We start from the raw sequence: 25961 nt of genomic DNA, 5'->3' as shown, positions 1-25961 counted from the left end.
CAAATGCCTTCATTTCCTAAAACTTCAATACTATTCACATAATAATAAAGCAGGAAAGTGTTTTGGCAAACAGACTCAAGGCCCAAAGAATTAAGCATAAAATCCCATTCATACTTCATCCCATTACTACTCAGAAATTACTTAATCCCCAACATATTGATGATGCATTTGCTGATCATTACAACAGCTCCTACAATTTAAAAAATGATCAGACCACCCCACAACCTTCTGAAAGCAAAACAGAACAATTCTTAGCTCCGCAAAAACTTCCTTATCTAAATGAAACCCATTTACAACAACTAAATGCCCCCTTTACAACTTCAGAAATCCTTTAGGTTATTAAAACTTTACCTTCCGGGAAATCCCCTGGCCCAGACAGGTTTACCAATGAATATTACAAAACCTTTGGTTCACACTTAACCTCTCATCTTCGTAATCTGTTCACTGCTGCACAACAAGTATCCTTCCCCCAAGAAATGCTCAGAGAATATATTGTTACACTCCCCAAACCTGGGAAAGATGCTAACACACCTTCAAATTTTAGACCAAATTCACTATTGAACTCGGATATCAAAATATATGCCAAATTATTGGCACTTAGGCTGATGAAAATGATGCCGTCTCTGGTTCAATCTGATCAAACGGGCTTCACTAAGGGACGTCAAGCATTACACACGACAAGAGAAATAATCAACATTATAGATTATGCTGAACGCACCCAAACGCCCTCTCTACTCTTATCTATTGACGCAGAGAAGGCGTTCGATAGTCCACTGGGGATACATGACACAAGTCCTGAAAAAATTTGGCTTTCAAGGCCCAATAGTCACTATCGCAAGTACACTCCATTCTTTCACAGTTCAGCTCCATCTCCTATTACAAAGTACATTTCTCCAAATCTCTTATTTTAAACCTCGGTATTCCCACCTTGGTCTATTCAGCTTTAGAAAAAGCTCTCCTTTATACCTGGATCTCTGGCAGACTACCGTACCTAGGTATTACCTAACATCTTCCATTACCACTCTAGCAGAGGCTAACTTTAAACCCCTTATAAATAAAATAAGCGTTGAACTTCAGCACATATCAAGCTTTGAACTATCATGGATAGGCAGGATAGCCGCCTTTAAAATGTTAGTCCTACCACAATATATATATTACTTCAGGACTCTCCCTCAAAACCTCTTATCTAACTTCCCTGATGTCCATTTTTAAAAAATATCTCTGGAAGCAGAAGAGAGCTAGATGCTCTTATACCCAACTTATAAAACATAAATCAGTAGGAGGCATGGGGTTAGTAGACTATTATCCAACCACTTTGATGGCACAAATCAAACACTGGTTTCTTCCTTCATCAGAACATTTATGGGTAGATATAGAAGCAGCAGCCACTCCGACTCACAATTTATAACTTCTACTAATAGGAGATACTTGGTCTCCATTACCATTAGATAAGATGCCTATTACTGTTAAAGCCTCGCTACTGGCATGGAGGCTTGTCATTATCAGAAAACCACTTTATCCTTTGCTGATATCATGATACCCATTGATGTTCTAAATGTTTTCCTTCCTCACTTTGCGTTAACCAACTGGTTTCACTATGGGTTAAGCAATGTGACAGATCTATATATGGACGACAAACTTAAAAGTTTAAGAGATATACAAAAGGGACACAATCTTCCATTGTTGGTAATTTTTAAACTATTTAGTATTCAACAGTTCCTACTGACTTCACCCCCCCCCCCACCCCTACAAATAGACTCCAAAATATGGCAATTTTATAATAACTCATCTCACTCTGCCAAAGGTATTGCCTTTTTCTACACCTTCCTTCAAAATAAACTGTCATTCCACAAATCTGGCCCCATTATGGCGTGGGAGAAAGATCTCCAACATTCATATACATCGAAACAATAGGTACATGCATTCAGATATTCTTATGCTATATCCCACTGTGTCAACTATTGGGAAATTACACAAAAGATCATATCTAGATGGTACGTTACTCCATATAGTATAGTTCATTTTACACCAGGAGGTTCTCCCCTCTGTTGGGAGAGGCTGCAGCCAAGTGGCTAATTTATTCCACATCTTTTGGACATGCAAAAATCTACAGAGCTTTTGGCGAAGCGTGTTCCGACTCCTCTCCAGTGTCACAGGAGTCCTGACTAACCCCAAACCTTATTTAGCAATCTCAAGCCTAAGAGGAGATGAATTTCCTGTTATATACCGCAAAGTGATTACCTGCATTTTACTAGCTGCTCGTTTGACTATCACTAGGCACTGGAGGGAAGAACAGGCACCCAAGTTGTCAGAAGTAATCTCTATAACCTAGTTCATATACTCTTTTGGAAAACTGTTAGCTTCTAGATTAGACACACTACAATCCTTTGATAATGCTTGGACATATTGGAAGATCTGGTACTTGAATAATAAAACTACGGATACACCCTGCACCAGCTCTTGAACTGATGTAATACTATTTGTGTCTATTTATAGATAGCTAAAGCCGCCCTATCATCTGTAGATGTATTAATACAAAAATGTCCTGTGAGGCTAATCCTATTTTCTATATATTTTTCTTCCTTCTTTTTTTTCTATATTTCTCCTCTGCAGTTGTAGAGGTGCTGTGTTTCTGTATATTTGCAAATTCTTCAATAACGAAGTATTGAAATTAAATGCAAAGCCTGTGCTTTCATAACGCATAGACAAAAACATTTGCTGGTAGAAATTAATCAATTCATAACGTGTAATACCCAATTTGTAGTATATGGTCTGAGGTGCCCATGTGGGCTATACTACGTAGGCCGTACAATTTGTACCATGTGTGCCAGGTTTGAGTACTGGAGACTCATTGAGAAACCTCGTCATTTTAGAAATCATCATAATGAGGATACCTTCGGGTTACAACTGTTTGGAATTGAGGCTATTTCCATGCAGTTGCCAGAAGTATAGAAGTTTGCTAAATTATGTCAAAGGGAGACATTTTGGATTTTCATCTTAGATACTATGGCTTCAGGGCGACTCAACGAGGAATTGAAAATCGGTACCATTCTTTAGGTAGCCTCTTGTATCCCCTGAGATATCTTTGAAGCTTTAATTCATTCCCCCTTTTCCTTTCCCTTCCCCCTTTTTATATCAGTTACTTCCAATATCGTATAATCTCCATCTCTTTGATTTTCTAATTTTTTAATTTTGTCTTTTTTATCTTGTGCTTTTAAATAATTCACATCATTGGTCTTATTATGGAAAATAGTGTATATAATGTAACAGATGCCAATTGTGTACATGCAACTGTTTTTAGCTGCTATTTAATGATAGTAGAGACATATACTGTAAGATAAGCAGTTCTAGGTCTGTGAGTTACTAGTAGACACCCAAATCCAGCATCAGCCCAGCCCATTGGGAGTTAATTTGGGGTTAATTTCCCGGAAGACCCAGGTTGGCTACTTAAGACAGCTTATTGAGTGTTGGATTGACTTGATAAAGAAGGCCACGCCCTCTGAAACGCATCATCATAGCAATGGCACTGTCACTTAATCAGCATCCTGCCCCTCATCCCAAATGCTAGAGAGGGTGACACCGGTTTTCCGGCTGCCAGAAGTGTTTTTGTCATGGAGACCTGTCAGTGTATGTGGAGGGGAGAGAGGAGGATGCTTGGAAGTAGTATGGGTACACCATCCCATCCACACTGTCACAAGAGCTTTACCCCGGAGATTGTGAGAGGACCGGGTTGTCTTGTATATCGGCGATGTGTTTGGGATCACATGTCATGCACAAGTTATTGTTTGTAAGTGCAATATGTTTGAGCTTTTAATTTCTGTTATTAATGGGTACTGCACCTGAGCCTGTCTTTTTATTGTGCTGCCTATAAGTGTGTGCCAATGATAAATCAAATAAATAGATATTATGCATTAAAATGTAAATAAATAAGTATTCTGTAGATTTTCTACCTGCAGTTTGTGACAATGTCTTTTCACCAAAAAAGAAAACAAATCAATAAAACATGTAATTTACCTGATAGCGCCTATGACGGTGAAGCTATGTGATAGATACATGTGGATTTTCATAAAACATGAACACACAGTAGTAGGTCCAGATTTATCAAATTTATTTTGTTAATTTCTGTTTGACTTATAAGTGGAACATGCCAAGCATGTTCTCATTGGTCAGCTAAAAAGTCTGAATATATGATATAGATATATAGAGCTTTCATGAAGTTGTTAAGCCTCTACTAAGTCGTCGTGAAGCATATCCATGTGAAATGTATTCTGTATAGATTATTTTGTGCTGACAACTGTAATTGATTCAACATTCATAAATCGATTCTCATGAAACGGTCTAGCACAAGAACTGCCAAATAGAATATTTCTAAATAGATGCTACATAACTTTTTAAAAAATATACAAAAGGCAGACACTACTGGTGTACGTACAACCTGTGGGAAAACTACAAAGGCATGAGGACAATTTTAGTTTATCTTTTGACATTCATGTTTTTAAATTGTGTTACATATTCAAAAATAACTTTAATGATCTATTAATTATTGCAACGCTGCATTAACTTGTGTCTTATATTTGCTTGGAGTTAGACTTTAAATACTTTTAAAGTGGTTGTAAAGGCTGAAGGTTTTCTAATTTCATGCATTCTATGCATGAAAATAAAAACCTTCTGTGTGCTGTTCTCCCCACAGCCCCCTTTAGTAATTACCTAAGCCCAATCCAGCACTGTGCACGGGACAGTGCTCCTGGGTCTCTCTCTCCTCATTAGCTGCAACACAACAGCAGGAGCCATTGGTTCCCACTTCTGTCAATCACAGCTAGCGAGGAGCGAGTGGGGGGGGGCAGGGCTCGGGAGCAAGCATTAACGTGTGCCCCCAAAGCAAGCAGTTTGCTCTGGGGGCACTCAGCAGGGGGGAGGAGCCAGGAGCACTGGTGGGAGACTAGAGAAGAGGAAGATCAGGGCTGCTCTGTGCAAAACCATTACACAGAGCAGGCAAGTATAACATGTTTGTTATTAAAAAAACAAAACAAAAACAAACAATAAAATAAAACCACTGAGTTTTTTAAATCACTATAAGGTTGCATATTAGAGAGACCAAGGGTAGTAATATAAAGTTGTAATTGCATTTTTTAAATGTATTTTTCCCTTTATTAGTATTGACTTCAAGTACAATGTTGGTGGCAAGGTCAGTAAAGTAGCAGTCAGGCAGAAGCCCTAATATATGCCTAAATAGGAAGCATGTCTCTGTGCCCAGTCATGCACCAAAAACGTATACCGCATATATGCAGAACAGAAACGCAGCATCCTGCATGACTCCAATCACTTCTAATAAAAACACTATAAATGAACTTCACAAGCTTATGATTTAATTCTGCACCCCAAGGCACAGGTAGATAAGGTCAGTAGTGAAAAGTTACAAGGACAAGTGACGTTAAAAGCAGTGACATTTCCTCTAAGCTGCTCTTTCTGCCTGAAATGCTATTGAAATGCCTCTGGGACTTTTTCATCTGAATTGAGCTGAGTCACAACAATACAAGCATAAAAGCTAAACAAATTGCCAAATCTAATTCACGTAAATCACAACACAAGAGAGAAATTCCAGGCAATCACATTAATCTATAATAATAGCAGAAATTGCTGTCACAAAGCTTGAAATCCCCATAATGAGCTTCCACAAGTGTCCTTGCTTCTAACAGAATAGGAAATGTCACATATCATTTGTACCAATATTTATACACCTGACAAATATTCTATCCCAAGGCTGTAAACATAATACAAGAAAGCAACCTATTGAATTTCAAACTGAAATGAAAAATATTGAGAAGCTAGCTATAGGTCTGATGTTACCCAACCCATTGAAGCTCAATTGTTCTTGAGCTAGGACCTCAAATGTCATTATAATATTTCTTATACAGTCTTGCTGCTTTAGGTCTCAGCCATTTCAAATCGCCTCATATTTTAATTACTGTATTTGATATATGCATTTGAAAATTTTCCCTCTAGTGATCATCTGCTGATAATAACTTACCTGACCTGCAGTCTTGCGCTGAAAAAAAAGAGGAGCAGTGAAGCTCAGTAACTTCAGTACTGCTAAGTAGAAAGCAGACCCTGCATATGTAATGAACAAATATGGTGCCTTCTCTAAATATAATGTAATGTTTGCCTGAGTGACATTGTTCTGGATACAATGAATGGTTACAGATATTATTTCATAATCTGTTTTTACACTTCCTGTACGTGGCCCTTCCTTGAAGTAACTAAATTTGTACCATTAAATGTGAACAAAAGAAAATGACCTGAAAATGAGGATCTCATCTGCACCCTCTTGTCTCTTCTTGTACTGCTGAAGGCAGATGCAGCAGTGGTCCTGTTTTGGGGCAAGAGCTTTAGTAACAGAAGCTTTGAGGTTACGCAGAGACCAGTGTAAGTCCTGGTTCAGCAAGCTTGTGGTGGTTTCCAGCAGGGTCTATAACACAGAAGACTAAGTTGAAAAATCATTACGTGACAGTACATGCATAACTGGCATTACACAAGGCATGGAAATGTCATTGTCAGATGAGAATTGACACCAAAACATAAGTATGCATGCTTCATACATGGAATATCCCCCTGAAAGCTAGAAATCATGGTAGTAGGCATCGCTACTACAGTGACTGCTGCTAGCTTTCAGGCCCCATGCCAAGCTGCTGCCCTGCTGCTTAGTGAACACAGGGGATCGCTTGCTCAGCACAGGCACTATTCAGAGAACTCTTTACATTTTCACAGTGAATGCAAAGCGTTCTCGGACTGGATGACATGGAGATCATGGCATCATTGCTCTGTCCCTCCAAATCCATAATCTAACACTACCCTCTCCCCTCTAATGGATGCATTTACATTTGTGTGTGAAGGCTTAAAACTTGTTTGGGGGAGTGGAATATGGGGGGGGGGGGGGTTGGGTTAAGTGCATGGACATAACTTTATTTTTGACATTGTTTACTTGAATATCTTTTTAATACTGTAATGCAAAGCTCAACAAAGTATGTTAAATCAGTTGAAATCAGTTAAAGTATGTTAAATCAGTTGAAATTATATGCTTATTATTTAATGATCTAATGCATGCCTCTCACAACTCTTTTTCCAAAAAATATTTTCAGCTAAATAAAGCATTTTCCCTGTAATACAGTCTTAATGAATGTGATTTTTATTTTATACTTGCTGTATATTTTATTAAAGAACTACAGCTAGTTTTAAACAATAATCATAGGCCAAATGTGATTTTATTTTAATAGGGACATGATTTGAAATTCATTTACTGTGTTAATATAATTAACAGTGATTGTCTCTTATGCATTTGCAATGCTCTGTAATATGTTTGTTGTTTATAGCTAAATGAGTGTCATATGATCAACACCAAAAAATCCCCTTTTTTTGGCAATATCCTTACCTGCTCATAGCTAAAGGTGTCAAGCATTCCTAAGACCAAGCCTTGGATTTCTCCCAACTTTCCTTTTCCATACACAGGATCCTAAAACCAGAAAATTAAAAGTAGAAACATGTTTGTGTTTGAAAATATAAGAGAGAATGAGAGATAAAAAATTATATTTATGAAACAGAAGCAAAAAAATTTAAAGTATTTGATAAAATCTTTGCTTTGCCCACACCGGACAAAGCAATAGGTCTACTACTTTTCCTATTTCCACTGCTGTTAATACTTACTGTACTTTAAGTTTGTTGGCTCACCACCCTGTTCATCTACCAGAGAAAAGCGAACAAGACAACTGAATGCTACAATCTAACCACACAAGGTTAAGGACTCTCATAACGCCCCCACTGCCCTTAGTTACTGCTCAAGCCCCAACCATTACATAGAGGGAGAAAGGGGAAACAATACAATAATTTCCCAGAACTCTATCTAGCAAGTCAGCTAAAAACTACGTAACCAAAATGTTACAAGATTTGAACAATGAAAAAACAGGTTTGCGCTCATATTATACAACCAAATATAAATATATCCACAATGCCTAAACATATAAAATAATTAATAGTGTCCAAATAAATTGTGAAAGATATATACAAATATATATGTGTCAAACAAAGTCCAAACACCAATAAAGGATGATCTTTTTCTTTGTGTCTTCAAACGATAATTATTATCAAATAAGTATCTCAGTGTCCAAACAAATTCACTGTAAAAAAATCCACCACCAGATAAATTGAATGAACTCACTAGAGCAATATGGTGATCAAATTATAAATCAGCATAAGCGCTTTCTGCTCTGGGAGCAATACTCTGCAAGAGAATCATCAGCAATATTCGTATGGTCTGGGAGCAATACTCTGCAGGAGGATACTCAGCAAATGTGGAATATTTCCTTATGGTCACCGCCTCTTCATATACTCAGAACATTACTCGGGAATCAAGAGAAGAAATGCTCATGGTGCAGTATCATTAAAACCATTTTTATTAAAAAAACAAACCATTGCACTAACAATCAGAGGTGTCCCAGCCGACACCAGCAAAATTAGCAAAATTAGCATTCTCAAAATCAGATGAACCCAGCCTCCTCCGGCATACACGGATGCCAACAGCTCAAGGAAAGTCGTGACGTCACATCCACTCACTATAGTGTTTTTATTTTATTTTTTGTGGCACTATCCATAATTTTTTGAATTTCAAAGATCTGAACAATAAACAGGTTGCATAAATTTTCTTGGTATAATAATATTTTATTTAGTAGTTGTGACAAAATACAAGTAAAACAATGAGGTCCCTCGCAGGGGACCGTTGTGGAAACTAAAGAGATGAGAACAAATAAGTAAACAAACTAGCCCATCACAAATAATTTGCTCACGAAGGAATAAGAACATCTAACAGATGACGCCTGGAGAGGTTGCATAAATTTTCAAATATATGTGAAGCCACACTGCTGCATAAAAACACATCAGCAAACTGTGGTTGGCAACTCTAAGCTATCTGAGCTCCCAAATGGGTAGACCCATCCAATGTATTCCTACTTAAAAGAACAGCAACAAGCCACTAACGCAGACTCGCTAAAGACAGATGAAGAATCCCCAAGTGTGTATCTGCAACAAATCCAACAAAGCCAAGAATCACAGCACCAATTTTTAAATAGAAAGTAAGAACAACCAGTCATTTCTTCTCCAAAACTAATAAGGGCTGGGTATATCACTATACTTCAGCTGTCAAAACAGAAAGAAAAAGGAGCAAACAGAAGGTCAGTATATCCAACAGGGGGTCATGAAGAGACTAGTAAGTGAACCTTTTTATTTGCCTTACACATGCAAATCACAGGATTAAAAAAGTTACACAATCCCATTGTGCTTCTAAATATATATAATTATATATCAATGATATGGTCTATATCAAACGTTTTCCTAGTCTGAAGCTATTGTAATGGACAGGGTGGACTGAAAGTGTAAACAGAATAAGAAAAACAGAGCCCACTGGCTTTGGGAAGCACATTATTACAATTATATATTATACATTAACAATAAATATCTCTACAGATAAAGCGTTTCCCAGTCAGACTTTGCAATAACATGATGCAGAAAGCATGAATGGGGCTGAACAACACCATGAGTTGCACTGTGCCACTGGTAAATGGCCAGCAGTTTCAAGCAAGCATGTACAAAAGTCAAACATGGTGAAATAAAGGCATATTTGTTAAATGGCTGTTTAATGCTCATAAAGTAATTTTATGGTGAACTTCTGTTTCAATAAAAAAAATTGTTAAATGTATTTGTACATATAACTATTTAAATACAGTTGCAAGAAAAAGTATGTGAACCCCTTGGGATTACGTGGAGTTTTGCATGAATTGGGCAGAAAATGTGCTCTGAACGTCATCTAAGTCGCAACAATAGAAGAACACAGTCTGCTGAACATAATACTACACAAACATTACATGTTGCCATGGTTTAATTGCACATAACATGTAAACATTCACAGTGCAGGGAGGAAAAAGTATGTGAACCTTTGGACTTAATAACTGGTTGACTCTCCTTTGGCAGCAATAACCTCAACCAAACGTTTCCTGTAGTTGCAGATCACACCTGCACAATGATCTGGAGTAATTTTGGACCACTCCTCTTCACAAAACTGTTTCAGTGTAGCAATATTCTTGGGATGTCTGGTGTGAATCGCTCTCTTAAGGTCATGCCACAGCATATCAATCGGGTTGAGGTCAGGATTCTGACTGGGCCACTCCAGAAGGCATATTCTGTGCTGTTGCAGCCATTGTTTTGTTGAATTACTTGTATGCTTTGGGTCATTGTCCTGTTGCATCACCCATCCTCTGCGGAGCTTCAGTTGGCGGACAGATGGTCGTACGTTTTCCTGCAAAATGTCTTGATAAACTCTGGAATTAATTTTCCCATCAATGACAACAATCCGTCCAGGCCCTGAGGCAGCAAAGCAGCCCCAAACCATGATGCTCCCTCCGCCATGTTTTACAGTGGGGATGAGGTTTTGATGTTGGTGTGCTGTGCCTTTTTTTCTCCACACAGTGTTGTGTGTTCTTCCCAAACAACTCAATCTTGGTTTTGTCTGTCCACAGTATGTTTTGCCAGTAGTGCTGTGGAACATCCAGGTGCTCTTTTGCAAACTTCAAACGTGCTGCAATATTCTTTTTGGACAGCAATGGTTTCCTCCGTGGTGTCCTCCCATGTACTCCATTCTTGTTTAATGTTTTCTTTATTGTAGATGTGTCAACAAAAATGTTAGCATGTGCCAGAGATTTCTGTAGGTCTTTAGCTGACACTCTGGGATTCTTTTTTACCTCATGCAGCATTCTGCGCTGTGCTCTTGCAGTCATTTTTACAGGATGACAACGCCTAGGGAGAGTAGCAACAGTGCTAAACTTCCTCCATTTGTAGACAGTCTGTCTTACGGTGGACACATGAACATCAAGGCTTTTGGAGATACTTTTGTAACCCTTTCCAGCTTCATGCAAGTCAACAATTCTTGATCGTAGGTCTTCTGAGAGCACTTTTCTGCGAGGCATGGTTCACATCAGACAGTGCTTCTTGAAACCAGTAAACCAAAAACAGGTGTGTGTTTTTTAAGGGCAGGACAGCTGTCAGCAACACATTTAATATCACACTGATTGGGTCAAGGTTGGCTTACTCCTGGCTCCAATTAGCTCTGGGAGAAGTCATTAAGCTGGGGCCTCACATACTTTTTCCTCCCTGCACTGTGAATGTTTACATGTTATGTGCAATTAAACCATGGCAACATCTAATGTTTGTGTAGTATTATGTTCAGCAGACTGTGTTCTATTGTTGTGACTTAGATGACGTTCAGAGCACATTTTATGCCCAATTCATGCAAAACTCCACGTAATCCCAAGGGGTTCACATACTTTTTCTTGCAACTGTATGTCCTATTATCAGGCTCTTGTAATGCCCTGTCCATATTACCCAACTGCAGTGTAGTCTGCAGAGATGTCTCAAGGAATGGCTGGCTGAGTATTTTGGTAAGAGAGCCTGGCTTAGAAGTACAGTTAAACAGAATTAAAAAACCTTTGTCAGGTGAATTGCCCCCAGCTAAATTTAGCTGTTTGCCTTGAAGCAAGCTTTAAATAAAAACTAGCAGAGTGAAAGTTGTACCACAGGCCTTTCTGTACTGCAGACTGCTGATTAAATTATTTTACAATTACTAATGGCCCCATGTGAGCTATGATATCTTAAGAAGCCCACATCACCCATAACCATGATGGATTCTAAATTCTTAATTTAAAAAGCAAAGCTGAAAAACACAGTGTGATATTAAGAGAAATTCACACCACAATATGACCAGTTAATAAGCTATCTGGGCTTCTGTACGTCCAGCGTAATTGGAGATTTACAAATCTTATCTTTCAGGACACATGCTGGAAAAATAGAAATATTGTACTCACTATAAAATGCTTTTCATGTAGTCCATTAAGGGACATTGAAGTCATACACCAGTGGGTTACACTGCCTCTAAAGAAGGATTACACATTGGCAAACAAAAAAAAAGGTAGACCAACACAGAAAACCTCTCCTACTTCCAACATGCCTCGGATGGTAGCCAGTAGTACCATGAGCATAACCATAAACACAGAGGGGTGGGACATCACTCCCCTAATAGATGCAAGAAAAGCAGTTTTCAGAGAGTACAGAAATCCTATTTTCTTTCTTGTCCTTTGAAGGACACAAAGTCATTCACTTTTGTGACGTCCAAAAGCACCCCAACTGAGGGGCAAGCAACAGTAAATAACCCCTAATAGGCCCCATGTGAATAAAACTGGGGACTGCATGCAGCTCAAGAGCAGCCGGAGAACAAACAACCAAAGCTGTCACTGGATGAGGCAGAAACCCTAACCTGGTAGAAAGGGGTCAACATAAAGTGGTAAGTTAGCAGAAAAAACTAAGCTTGACATCAGAGGACCACAAGAATACTGAGAACTAATGAAGAATGACACAACATGGTAGGCAACCCCAAATCATAGATCATAGCATAGAAACTGGTCTATGTAATGCAACCAGATGGGTGGGATGAAAAAAAAGCAAACAACAATCACTGTAACAGGGGTGCATGCTTCAGTGATTTCCAGCTTCCATGGGGATCTCACAGGTATGACACATATATATTTACATTGATCTAAGCTAGACCAATATACCTATGTAAAATTGCCATACCTGGAGTTCACATTTAAGTCAATTATTCGAGACAAAAAATAACTACAAAGAAAACAGATGCAACTGCTGGAATTGCTAATATTTAGCCAGAATTGTAATTGGAACATTGAATAACAGTCTTCAAGAGGAGTTCCCAGAAAGTAAATCTTATAGAAAGCTAAAAGCCCAGTGGGGGGCAATTAAATGTTTATGTAAATAAAACAGGCTGCCATTTGAAATTTTTATTCTTCAGGCACTGTGATAAAAGGTCCTGTAGAGGATGGGAAAAAAAACTGGATGCCTAGGGCTTATTGGGTGTCAGGGGATCCGGGCATAGATAAGAATACTAGGTGGTCCAGTGATGCAAGAACAAATTTTGCACTAGTGTAGCACTCATCATATGTCTGCGTCTTACTTCCTAAGGAAGAAAGTAATTGCAGGCAGTCGGTGTCTCATGGGCCAGGCAACACCAATACAGATGACGTTAATAGGATGGCTTATAAATAAGTTCCTTCATGCCCACTGCAATTCTTGCAGATAGCATGGTTAAAAGGCAGAAAGATGGTGGAACCAGCTGTGACAATGTCAACTTTGCTATGATATAGGGGTTGAGTATGGGGAAGGATGTAGGCAGGCCACTGGGTGTGCATGGGTACTCTGCTGATCCCAGTAAAATTAGTCTTACCATGTAAAACAGTATACAAAGTGAAAAATGATAGGAAAGGGACATTACACTGATGTAGACGTTTGAAATTAATAAATCTATACAATACAATTAAAGACAAATTCTTAGTCAAAACAGGAGAAATATTTACTTCAATAAAGTCAAGTAAGTTAATGAATGATCAAAAGGAGATGAAAAATTGAGAGAGAAAAAAAGCTAAACAACAATTAATATTAGTAAGGATCTCTAGAACTTTTGTGTAAAAGATATGTGAATGTCTACCAGACCATGGCCACATGATACTGCAGAGCATATTTCATGAAATATACATGAAATGGTGGCCCAGATTTCAAAGAGACTCTCTGGAACAGCTGCATACTGTAGACGAGGGAGCCAAAGATGAGCAGGCAGCAGATGAGACTCCAGCTACAACCGATGCCATTTAACCCATTTTGCCCATTAATGTGGAATTACTACCCAGAGCAATCTTTTTAAATGCTGCATGTTAACAGACACAGGCGTGCTCTGTGTTTTATTTCAATTGTGATTAGTTTTTCTATAGACATATTTGGAGGTTCATAAAACTGAGCCGATGGAATGACCAGAAGCTTATAAAATATTTAAAGAATCTTGCGAGCCAAAAAACAAACGGTCACCCTAATATAACATCAAATGTATAACCTCTATATGGTAGGATCGCAAACATCTAACACATAACAACCAATGTGTGAAAAATTATGAATATAACCCTATTCTGTTGCGCTCCCAAAACACTCCAATATATATGTATAATCTCTGATCTATATCCTGAAAACATATGCAAAAAAGTGGAAAATAAATTATGAAAAATACCTTAACCAAATAACATGTAAAATTGCCTAATTAATTTTAAAAAATATATCCGTGATTATACAAAAATAAAATCTGTGATTAAAAAGTGACCTAAATTAATATTACTTCACTTATAAGAAACGATATATACAAATATCTTAAAAAAAATAAATGAATTAATTGATATATCTGTGAAAACTGTGTCCCATACAAATAAAAAGTGACTTTGTGCTTTAATTAATCTTCAATCCATAATTGCATGTAAATCCGTGACTGATTGTGAATCCTCCCATTAGTGCAGATGTACTAATGGGAGGATTCACAATCAGTCACGGATTTACATGCAATTATGGATTGAAGATTAATTAAAGCACAAAGTCACTTTTTATTTGTATGGGACACAGTTTTCACAGATATATCAATTAATTCATTTATTTTTTTTTAAGATATTTGTATATATCGTTTCTTATAAGTGAAGTAATATTAATTTAGGTCACTTTTTAATCACAGATTTTATTTTTGTATAATCACGGATACATTTTTTAAAATTAATTAGGCAATTTTACATGTTATTTGGTTAAGGTATTTTTCATAATTTATTTTCCACTTTTTTGCATATGTTTTCAGGATATAGATCAGAGATTATACATATATATTGGAGTGTTTTGGGAGCGCAACAGAATAGGGTTATATTCATGACCAGAAGCTTGTTTCTGCATGTTATTTTACATCAATAAAACAGTATATTTAAATTGGTTTCAACATCTTAACTGATGAGATACTTCCCATTGTACCAAAATTGTATACAAATGTAGCTTACAGTACAAAACCACAAAAAACAGTAACAAATGCAACCTAATTTCTCAACAAAGTAGTAGTCATGCCGCCTCATACTACTGGTTTACACTATCAAACTATTTCTGGCCCTGGTGGCTTCCTTTAAAAGAATAACCCTGATTATCATTCATAACTCAATACCAGTGCGAATTGAATATTTTTTTTTTCTTTTGCTTTTTAAAAAATAAAACTTTATTAAAGGAAATCTATGGTCATTGTGTACACTTTTATTTTAGAACATAAGCACTGTAACAAATCACACAATAGTTATTTTTGACAATCCAATATAAGCTTGCTTAAAAATAATCTCATTTCATGTTGTGATTGCTGCCTGTCTGCTGGCCATTTCTTTCCACAACTTCCTGGATTCCCTGCATACTTTGCAGTCTCTCCTCTGCTGTTTATTTTCAATTTCTAAGGACTACATATCCCATGGTACCTTACTACTGGCAGGCAGTGATTTCTGTACTGCTTCTTAAAACTGCTTTCAGCTCCCCTGTAGATCACAAGGCAGGCTCTGTGAATTCTAGAACACAATGCCTATCAACAGGGCATAGTAAATACAGTATGTGTTACAGAATTCCAAGAAGTATGAGGATCTTTACAAAGTAAGTTTACATACTTCAAGATCATTCAGATTAATATGAATAGTCTAGAAAAAAATTGAAATACAATGTGGAAATGGGTATATGATTTTACATTTTGACCATAGATATGCTTTAAGGAGATTGTATGGGACAGACAAGGAAGCACATCAAAATATGCATTTGATATATTTTGTAGCAAAATAAACATTTGTCCAACAATAAACGGAGGTTCCATAAAATATACCCTGGACCTGGCTACCCTTATATGCCTATAAGTCATCACAGAATTCCTGAATCTAAACCACAAAAGGGGAACCCTACCCCCCTCATCCTTCTTCCCAACCTGCCTGTCCTTTCCCTCAACTTTAATCTTCTTCCTTTCTTGCTCCTTCTCTTTTTCTTCATTGTCTTTCCTTCCTTCTACTTCTAGTTTACCTTTGAATCAAGGCCAGTTTCAGTAAAGGAAATCCTGATTAGGATGTCTGACTGGCCCTCCTTGGCATGTCAGGGCTCATCTCCTGAATCCCAGTTCATGACGACCCATGAGTGCAGATGCGTGGCCCCAAATGCAGACAATGAGCATTCGGGGATGTGCACCCATAACCACATGGCTGTTAAATTGGCTTTTGCACAGGTGTACACTATAGTATGCCCGTGTGAACATCTTGCAGTGTGTGCCTCTCCATTCTCCCTCCATACTCTGGGTCCTTGGTTTCCAAATGAGATGCAAAAGTTGCTTTCATCAGAAAAGAAGACTTTGGACCACTGAGCAACAGACCAGGTCTATTTTTCTTTAGCCAGGTAAGACGCTTCTGACGTTGTTTGTTGTTCAGGAGCGGCTTGACAAGAGGAATACAACATTTGAAGCCCATGTCCAGGATCCGTCTGTGTGTGGTGGCTCTTGATGCACTGACTCCAGCCTCAGCCCACTCCTTGTGAAAGTCCCCAACACTTTTGAATGGCCTTTTCCTGACAATCCTTTCCAGGGTGCGGTCATCCCTGCTGCTTGTGCACCTTTTTCTTCCACATTTTTCCCTTCCACACAACTTTCTATTAATGTGCTTTGATACAGCACTTTGGGAACATCCAACTTCTTTTGCAATTACCTTTTGAGGCTTTCCTTCCTTATGGAGGGTGTCAATGATGGTTTTCTGCACAACTGTCAGGTCAGCAGTCTTTCCTATGATTGTGATTTCTACTGAACCAGACTGAGAGACCATTTAAAGGCTCAGGAACCCTTTGCAGGTGTTATGGCTTAATTAGCTGATTAGAGTGGGACACTTTGAGCCTAGAATATTGCACCTTTTCACAATATTCTAATTTTCTGAGATTGTGGATTTGGGGTTTTCATGAGCTGTAAGCCATAATCATCACAATTATGACAAATCGCGGCTTGAAGTATCTTGCTTTGCATGTAATGAGTCTATCTCATATATTAGTTTCACCTTTAAAGTTGCATTACTGAAATAAATGAACTTTTGCACGATATTCTAATTTTTAGAGTTTCACCTGTACATATAAATATACATTTTTATGTTTCTGGTGAGGCCTATGTAATGAAACAGATTTCTAGTTTAACATGAAATGTTAATGACTATTCCAGGAAAACATACATAGATATCAGTGTGTTACCATGAAGCCCATACCTGCAATATCCTCTGGAGTATGGATGGAAGAGAGATATAAGCTGCCATGCTGTTGAGGACATCCATTGTAAGATTCTTTAAAGCTATATGGATAAATATAAGCCACAATTGCTTACGTAAGTCAAAATTCAAAGCAATGGATAAAAGAATATTTGATTTCAGTAACAATGAAATGGCACAATTTAAAAATGACTGCACCTAAAACAAAGCAGAAATGTTTATTTAAAGTATTCAATACAAATAAGACAGCTGACTAGTTGCTGTGGGTAGGCTGCACCTTTTTTTCCTCAGTGCTATACTTTATTAGTTGATTTTTGCAACACAGTTTTTATTGAAAAATGTATGCTTAGTTGCAAACAGCCAAATCATGACATGGAAGACAAGTAAATACTGCTATTTATTCTGAAATTGATTAAAAAAAAAACAAAAACATACCTTTATACTGGAGTCCATGGTTTTTCACCTATCTGGTACTAGTCACATGATCAACAGCAGGCACCAGTCACATGCTAAACTGTTCTGATATCCTTGAATATCAGTGAGTCCCAGTTTTAAAGTGACCAAAGGACTTGGGGAACCAATGTTTAACACCTTCCCGCCTGGCCTATAGCAGATTGACGGCTGGGCGGGACACTCGCCATTGTGACTGGGCATCTTTTGACGTTCTGTCAAAACGAGCCGCGCAGCGGCGTGTTCTGTCACTGTCTGTGTCCACGGGACACAGTTGATGAGATCTCACTACACCGGTCCGTTGCCAATGTCATGTGATTGCTGTGACCAATCACAGCAGATCACATGTCAATTGTATACAATGGATGGCTTCCTGTCATGCCATCCATTGTATACAATTATGTTGTTAGCTGTGACTGGTCAAGGCAGTCAAATGATACAGACAGAGCCAATCACAGCCCATCTGTATCATGCGATCAGCTTTGCCCAATCACAGCTAATCACAACAAAAGATTGAATGAATTAGTCTCATTCAGTAACCATGATTGCAAATATCAATGAAATACACTGGTATTAGCAATCATAATGTGTTAAAAAAAAAAAGAAAAATTACTGATCACTTTCCCAGAGTAGTTCAATGCTACTACGGTAACATTGTATTGCTTTGGTCACTGTATGCTGAAAAAGACAAATACAAAAACATTTGAAAAAAAAAAATACAAACTCAATATTTATTATTATTTTCACCAAAGAAATGTAGCAGAATACATTTTGACCTAAATTTATGAAGAAATGTTATTGATTTGCAAAATTTTGTAACAGAAATTAAGAAAAGTGCGTTTTTTTTCAAAAGTTTCAGGTGATTTTTGTTTTATCTAGCAAAAAAATAAAAATCTCAGTGGTGATTAAATACCACCAAAAGAAAGCTCTATTTGTGTGAAAACAATTCTAAAAATTTCATATAGGTACAGTGTTGCATGACTGCGCAATTCTCATTCAAAATGAGACAGCGCTGAAAGGTGAAAATTGGCCTGGGCAGGAAGGGGGTATAAGTGCCCGGTATTGAAGTAGTTAAGTAGAGGGGCAACGCCTACATTACCAATGACCAAAAACCAAAATTGTTTGTTTTTCTTACTATTGGAAAGTCTAACTGAAGGTATACATTACAATAAAGGCTATTTCTCAAAAATATAAGCTCACTTCTGTCTGGAGAGTTTCGGCCAGATCAGTCAGTTCCATTGTTTATAAACACTGGCTGGATGGCATGAACATCTCCATCTGAATAATCACAGGAAAAAGAGTAAATAACTGTGCTAAATACTCATTTTCTATTGCTTTCTGAATATAATGCCACCACTGCCTTCCCCTTTCCTTCATAGCCATAAACTTTATTGACTGGGTGATGATCACATGTAAATTTATGGAAATATATTGTAAAAGATTGCTTTCTAGTGTCTATAGCAAGCTTTAAACATTCACACCCCCTTGTTGGTTGTTATTTTCCTATAGGACAGGCATCACTAAATGGCGGACCGGGTCAGGATGCGAAGTCACTGTCCCATCCAGACCCTTGCAGTCCTGCCATTTAGGAGCTTTTTCTTCCCCAAGCTGTCTCGTGGTCATCCTCACAGAGCTGACAACAGGAGGTAGGACAGTTCTGGGTGGAGGGCGGGAGCTGCCCGAGGTTAACAAGCAGGTGATTGGTTGCTAGAATGAAGGGCAGTACTAGCAATCAACCACTGTCTGTCAATCACTGTCTGTGTAAGGTAGGACACTGGGGGGGCAAAGGACATTAGTGTGATGGGGGGCTGATGTAAAAAGGAGCCGAGGACTGACTGTGAGAGGGGGCTGAGGACTGAATGTGGGGGCCTTAGAACAGTAATGTTGGGGGGGAGGCTGAGAATAGTAATGTGGGAGGACTGACGACAGTAGTGTGGGGGGTTGAGGATATTAAAATGAAAGTGGACGAGCTGAAGCCTGAAATGTGTGGGGCTAGAGGCTGTAATATGGGGGGGGGGGGGGCTGAGAGCAATAAAGTGGAGGGGGTGTGCTGAGGACAGTAATGTGGGGGGATAAGGACTGTGGTGTGTGGAGGCTGAGGACATTAAAGTGGGGCGGCTAAGAACTGTAATGTGGATTGGTTGAGGACAGTAACATGGAGGGGGGGCAGAGGACAGTAATACCTACATGAGATTCGTACCTCTGATGGATGAAAATTTTACTGCCTGGACCTGTGTGAATTTTAATTCAATACCCCTGCTCTAGAAGGTGTTTCCTCTCCTAAAAATGGAAAACCCCTCAAATGTAAGAAACAGAGTTTATCTTGGTTTTCTGAATACATAAAACCATTTTAGCCCATGAGCAATATCTAGTGGAAGAAGGCTTCACTCTCTATGGACTCCCTTTATTCCATTCAGCAATTCCTACTCCAGCAGTCTGGCGAGCTCAGCAATTTACCATCTTTCCTCAGCTGAGGAAGCAGACATAGCACTGCTAATAGTAATGGCTTTTTATAACAAGTTATAGCTCAGATTCCTCTTTAACCAAGAAATCTAGCGTGTAATGGATGCTCCTGGGTACCAGAGAAAAAGAAAAAACTAAAAGACAGACAGGAGTTCAACTGGGAGAAAACTAGCCTTTAATAGCGGCTCTAGTGGGTTTTCTATTTTACTGCTATTGGAGGACAAAAACCTTTTGAACAGCCCATGTCATACAAAGAACAGGAAAGTGAAACTTACACTCCAAATATAACTGAGAAGAAGAAGAACTTAATAGCTTCTGTGGAGACATCATTGCTTCAAGGAGAGGAAACCATAGTGCCTATAGAGAAAACATAACAGAGTGGTGGTGGTTATCCTGAATTTCCTAACTTAAGTTGTACGGACTGATTCATTGTAAGACATTGTACTGCATAACATACATAATTCTTCAGTAAAGTGGTGATCATGTGCAAAGGTAGGAAGATTAATTCTGATTGCTTGATAAGGACTCCACATGAGGTTCTTATACATTTTTTTTTCTTGGCCTCACACCCTGCCTAAACTCTGTCGTCTAAACCCCATTTGTGTAAACTTTATCTCAGGACTAAAAATGCTGCTATTACTCTGTCAACACACCCGTTTCAATGGTTTATCTTGTGTCAGCAATTATCACTCTGGTGGTCCACCAATTAAACAGCCAGAAGAATTAATATTAATTGTAAGTTTCTTTACTCAAATGTTCTAGCATAGAAGGGGGCTGTTTTAACTAAGTGATCACAGCCTGGTACAGCAAAAGAGCAGTATTTATTGTATGTCCGTCAGTCCTGCTTCCCCAGATAAGGATGTGCTCTTCCTGCTTTGCTGTAAATATGGCCAAGGCACATGAAATTATCAGGTGAAGCCCAGCATTACCCCATGAACAAGTCAGGCTAGGGTTTATCACTGTGTATAGTATGAATATGACCAATGATCAGTGAGTGCTGGTTTTTCAAAACTGAACATAATATGATAATCCATGTGAATTACATACTGTTACTCAAGCTACCACTCTGAACTACCTTCACATCTCAAAGTATTTCTGTAATATTGGCAATAATACAATAAAGAGTAAAAGAATAATTATTTTAAAGTGGCTCTATAGGCCTTCAGTGTGCAGCTTCCCCCGCAGCCCACTTAATACTTACCTGAGCCCTATTGTGATCCATTGCTGTACACAAGAGCCTAGGCTCTCCTGGGTGTCTCCCTCCTCATTTGCTAAGACACAGCAGCGGGAGCCATGGGCTCTAGGTGCTGTCAATCACAGCCAGTGAGGAGGGAAAAGGTGTGGGACTGAGCCTTACTCTGTGTGTCCCATAGACACACAGAGTTAGCTCGGAGAGCGAGCATGTAGGAGTGCCCCCAAAGCAAGCAGCTTGCTTTGGGGGCTCTTAGAAAGCGGGAGGGGCCAGAAGAGCCTCTGTGTGCAAAACCATTGCACAAAGCAGTTAAGAATGACATGTTTGTTATTTTTGTATGTAAATTGGAACCTTTAAATCACTTTAAGCCTTCCATACCAACTATTACTAAATAACACATAATGGCTCCCTTATCCAACACTCCTATTATTAAGGACCCAAGCTACACTCACCGTACAATTGCTTGGTAACACAAACTGCTAATCAGCCAATCACATGGCAGCAACTCAATGCAATTAGGCATGTAACTGTGGTGAAGAAGACTTGCTGAAGTTCAATCTAATCATCAGAATGGGGAAGAAAGGGGATTTAAGTGACTTTGAATGTGGCATAGTTGTTTGTGCCCGATGGGCTGGTCTGATTATTTCATAAATGGACTGCTGATCTACTGGGATTTTCACATACAACCATTTCTAGGGTTTACAGAGAATGGTCCCAAAAAGAGAAAATATCCAGTGAGTGGCAGTTGTGTGGATGAAAATGCCTTGTTGGTCAGAGGTCAGAGTAGAATGGGCAGACTGGTTCGAAATGATAGAAAGGCAACAGTAACTCAGATAACCACTTGTTACAATGCACAACATGTCAAACTTTGAAGCAGATGGCTAACACCAGGTGCCAATCCTGTCAGCTAAGAACAAGAAATGGAGGCTAAAATTTGCACAGGCTCACCAAAATTAGACAATAGAAGGTTGGAAAAACATTGCCTGGTCTGATAAGTCTCGATTTACCTAGAAATGGTTGTGTGTGAAAATCCCAGTAGATCAGCAGTTTTTGAAATACTCAGACCAGCCCGTCTGGTACCAACAACCATGCCATGTTCAAAGTCGCTTAAAGTTTTAGTAAACCCACAACCATAAAATCAGTCTGTATATGCAGTAAAGCATGCTTGTTATACTCGCTGTGGAACCTAAGGGGTTTATCCTCTGCATTGTGTAAAAGGGCTATTTGCTCCTGTCTTCTCTGATCCTTCCTTCTTCCAGTGCCTCCTTCTTATTTCCTGATAAGACCTAATTATGTGGAGACACTCTGTACATGCTCAGTTTGGTGTGTATTGCTAGAGAGGTTTTTTTTTTTTCTTGGGAGAGTGCATGCCATCAGCCAGGACCAATTAGCACTGTCCAGACAGAGGTCAGGGTTTCTGCATCCTCCTATGGCATAATGAAAACTCCTCCTACAAGCTCTAACATGTGCTCTGCTGCACACTGATAGATGTCACAAGACTGCAGATGAGAAAAGGTATTTCGCAGTTTATATTTACGAAGATAATTGCATTTCCATGTTCAGTGTACTGCGAATGCAGGGTCCTGGGTTTAGTAACACTTTAAATCCCCTTTCTTCTCCATTCTGATGCTTGGTTTGAACTTCAGCAAGTTGTCTTCACCACGTCTAGATGCCTAAATGCACTGAATTTCTGCCATGTGATTGGTTGATTAGCAATTTGTGTTACCAAGCAATTGAACAGTCAAACCTAATAAAGTGGCCGGTGAATATATATTATCAGCATATCAAAAGCTCTGCACAAAAGTTTGTTATTAACCACATATTAATATTTTTGATCTATTACTGCATAAAATGTAACCTCTTATTTACACAACACAAAATTCAAACCATATCAGTTAATAAATGAATCCCACCTCACATTCCAGTAAAAATGCACATCATTATACTTCTCCCCAGTGCTAGTGATGGATGGAAACAGGCTTGGTGTCATCATAATTATGTTGTGAGGTGCTAAAAGACCTGTCATACAGTTATCCTTCCCCTGCAAATGTTACACTTACTTCTCCCCCTTCCACTAACATCTTGAATGTGTGGTTCTTTGCGTGTCAGACAGCCTTTTATTTAGTCTTGGATAACCCCTTGGAGGAGGGCAAAACGCATCAATGTATTTCCGGTGGATGCGTGGTGATGTCACGTCCAGTGAGTGGAGCGCACGCTAGTTTGCGTCGCTCCAAAGTGACTTCCTGCTTTTCTAGAGGAGATTTATACTCATCACTGCCAGCCCACTTTTACAAATGGATTGTCATATAATATAAGCCTCTGGGCCTATTATGAAAGCCTGAGTATACTTTTCATCATGTGAGTGCATAAAAGACAGCCTTTTTTAGATTAAAGAGTTTTTTTACAGTTTTGCACTATTTGTGTCTTTTTATTTGTTTTTCATTGCCATCTAATTGTGGGAGTCATTTTTGGAGGATATCAAGTGCAGAGTTATCTGGGAGAATATGCCCAGTCTATAAAGCTTGTTTGACTCTAGCGATATCAGCAAAGAGTCCATTCCATCTGGTGAGTGGGGATTGGAGCATTAATCACGGATGGTGTGAGCACATTTGTTTGAAGAATTTTGGAGCATTGTTTTTGGGATTGAGCACAATTTATATATTTTGAATAATATTTTTTGGACTTTTTTTCATAATTTTTATTTCAATTTTTTTTGCGCTGTGGAGTATTTATATTTAGCCTTTTCTTTATGTCTTCTAGCCAGGCTATGCACTCCCAATCATATGTACCATAATCTTGCTTTACCTCTATGGAAAGGCCTTCCACCATTGAGATGAAAGAAGGACAGCCTTTTGAATGAAGATTTTTGGATTCATATGCAGAAACAAGCAGAGCCTGGCTGGGAGGTTTTTGAAGGCAAGAATGTAAAGCACACAAAAGATCCCAGCAGTTATGCTGGGGAGGGGTAGGGTTGGCCCTATAAAGTATTAGGCCCTGTTCACACAGGCACTAGAAAAGGGGATTTTGGCTGAATATTTACTGCTCCCTGAACATTTAGCAAAGATGGACTTTGGAAAGAGCTGTTCTCATTTAAAAAATAAGTAGAGTTTGCAACACTTCACATCACTGTGCCGCAAACTAAAGCTACATGTCGAGTCTGGGAGGAGATGAAGCTTGTCAACTCCTTCTACTCAAAACTATGTTAACGTGTCGTAAACCGACTGTATCATTTACAGCATGTTTACAGCGCATTTGACAAATATTTACCAAATACAGTGGCTAAATGGTCAGCACTACTTCCGCCTGGCAGTACTAGGGTTGTTGGTTCAAATCCCAGCCACGGTACCACCTGCCTGGAGTTTGCATGTTATACCTGTAACTGCGTGGGTTTCCTCCAGGTACTCCAGTTTCCTCTCACACTCCAAAGACATGCTGGTAGGTTAATTGGATCCTGTTTAATTTGGCCCTAGTATGTGTGTATGTATGAATGTGAGTTAGGGACCTTAGATTGTACTAGTTCCAGAGAAGAAACAGAGCTGTGGTAAGTGTAGTGATAGAAATACCTCACTAGGAGGTGCACCTTTATTAGGATAAGACAATGGGTGGAAAATGAAAACAGAAACCTGTAATTTAAGATGAATGCCTGTGTCAGGATGAATGGCCGTCCGCTCTAATGGAAATCTGCGTGATAATAAGAATCGCCTGTCAATGCAGGGACCACGTGATCGGGGCGTCCCAGGATGACGTCACTGCGGTATCTGAGAGATGGAGGGGAGGAACCAATGTAGGACCGCAAGCCGAAGTGAAGGCCGGTTACCAGGACATGTTTCGCACATATGTGCATTTTCAAGGTACCCTGGCCACCTTAGATTGTACGCCTTTTGAGGGTTAGGGACTGATGTGAATGTACAATATATATGTGTAAAGCACTGTGTAAATCAATGGCGCTATATAAGCACCTGAAATAAAAATAAAATAAATAATAAAATCAGTGAGTGGGGAAAAAATAATACCCCCTTAATAAAATAGAAATCACTTGGAGTGTGTCTCAGGTGCGTATCTTTAATGAGCCTTAAGTGCACATTAAGCACATCAAAAATGCTCATTAACGATATGGGTGCGTTGGTTAGCGTCACAGTTACAATATTTTCAAAGTGTGAACTTTGCCTTAGGCAGGCCATAGATGGGCCGTTTATCGGCCGAATTTTCGGCTGATAAATGAAAAACTGGTCGGCCCCGTTGCCGATGCTGCCACCAATGTCCACGAAAAACGGCCGTTTTTCGTGGATTTTCCAGCATGACCGATAAAAATAAATGTGAAGATTCACGAAAAACTGCCAACGGGCTGGCACCACTAACGGCGTGAATATCGGCTGATTTTTTTGTGCAGACAAAAATTTATGACCCGTCTATGGTCTGCATTACTGTATAGAAAATACAGTTATCTGTTAACCTTCCTGCACTGCCTTATGGCTAGACTGAACCTTAAAACTGGTGACTCCACAGTGCACTAAAACCTTCATCACCTGAGGAGCAAAATACAAGTACTTTAGTGAAGGAGTCAACTTTAAATACAAGTTAAGAGCACTATTGGGAAATGTGAAACAATGGGGATACTAAAAAAACAAAACAAAATGAGATTAGTT

General features: G+C 38.8%; 1 protein-coding gene across 3 annotated transcripts in view; it reads right to left on the bottom strand.

Annotated features, from left to right (window-relative positions):
* The window catches only part of VPS8 (VPS8 subunit of CORVET complex), a 300342-nt gene that overhangs the window by 94458 nt on the left and 179923 nt on the right, over nt 1–25961 (bottom strand). For all 3 annotated transcript variants that reach the window (XM_089671617.1, XM_089671621.1, XM_089671618.1), the window contains exons 40-43: nt 20399–20480; nt 17211–17293; nt 7427–7507; nt 6297–6466 (exon numbers count right to left, since the gene is read on the bottom strand). In XM_089671617.1, the coding sequence (XP_089527743.1) occupies nt 6297–6466; nt 7427–7507; nt 17211–17293; nt 20399–20480 (416 nt within the window). The remainder of the gene's footprint in view (nt 1–6296; nt 6467–7426; nt 7508–17210; nt 17294–20398; nt 20481–25961) is intronic.

The sequence above is a fragment of the Staurois parvus genome, unplaced genomic scaffold, assembly GCF_062004578.1.
Source record: "Staurois parvus isolate SC_StPar_1 unplaced genomic scaffold, SC_StPar_1.0 ptg000011l, whole genome shotgun sequence".
NCBI classification, from domain to species: domain Eukaryota; kingdom Metazoa; phylum Chordata; class Amphibia; order Anura; family Ranidae; genus Staurois; species Staurois parvus.
The sequence above is the reverse complement of the archived record's forward strand: the minus strand, read 5'-3'. Positions and strand labels throughout refer to the sequence as shown.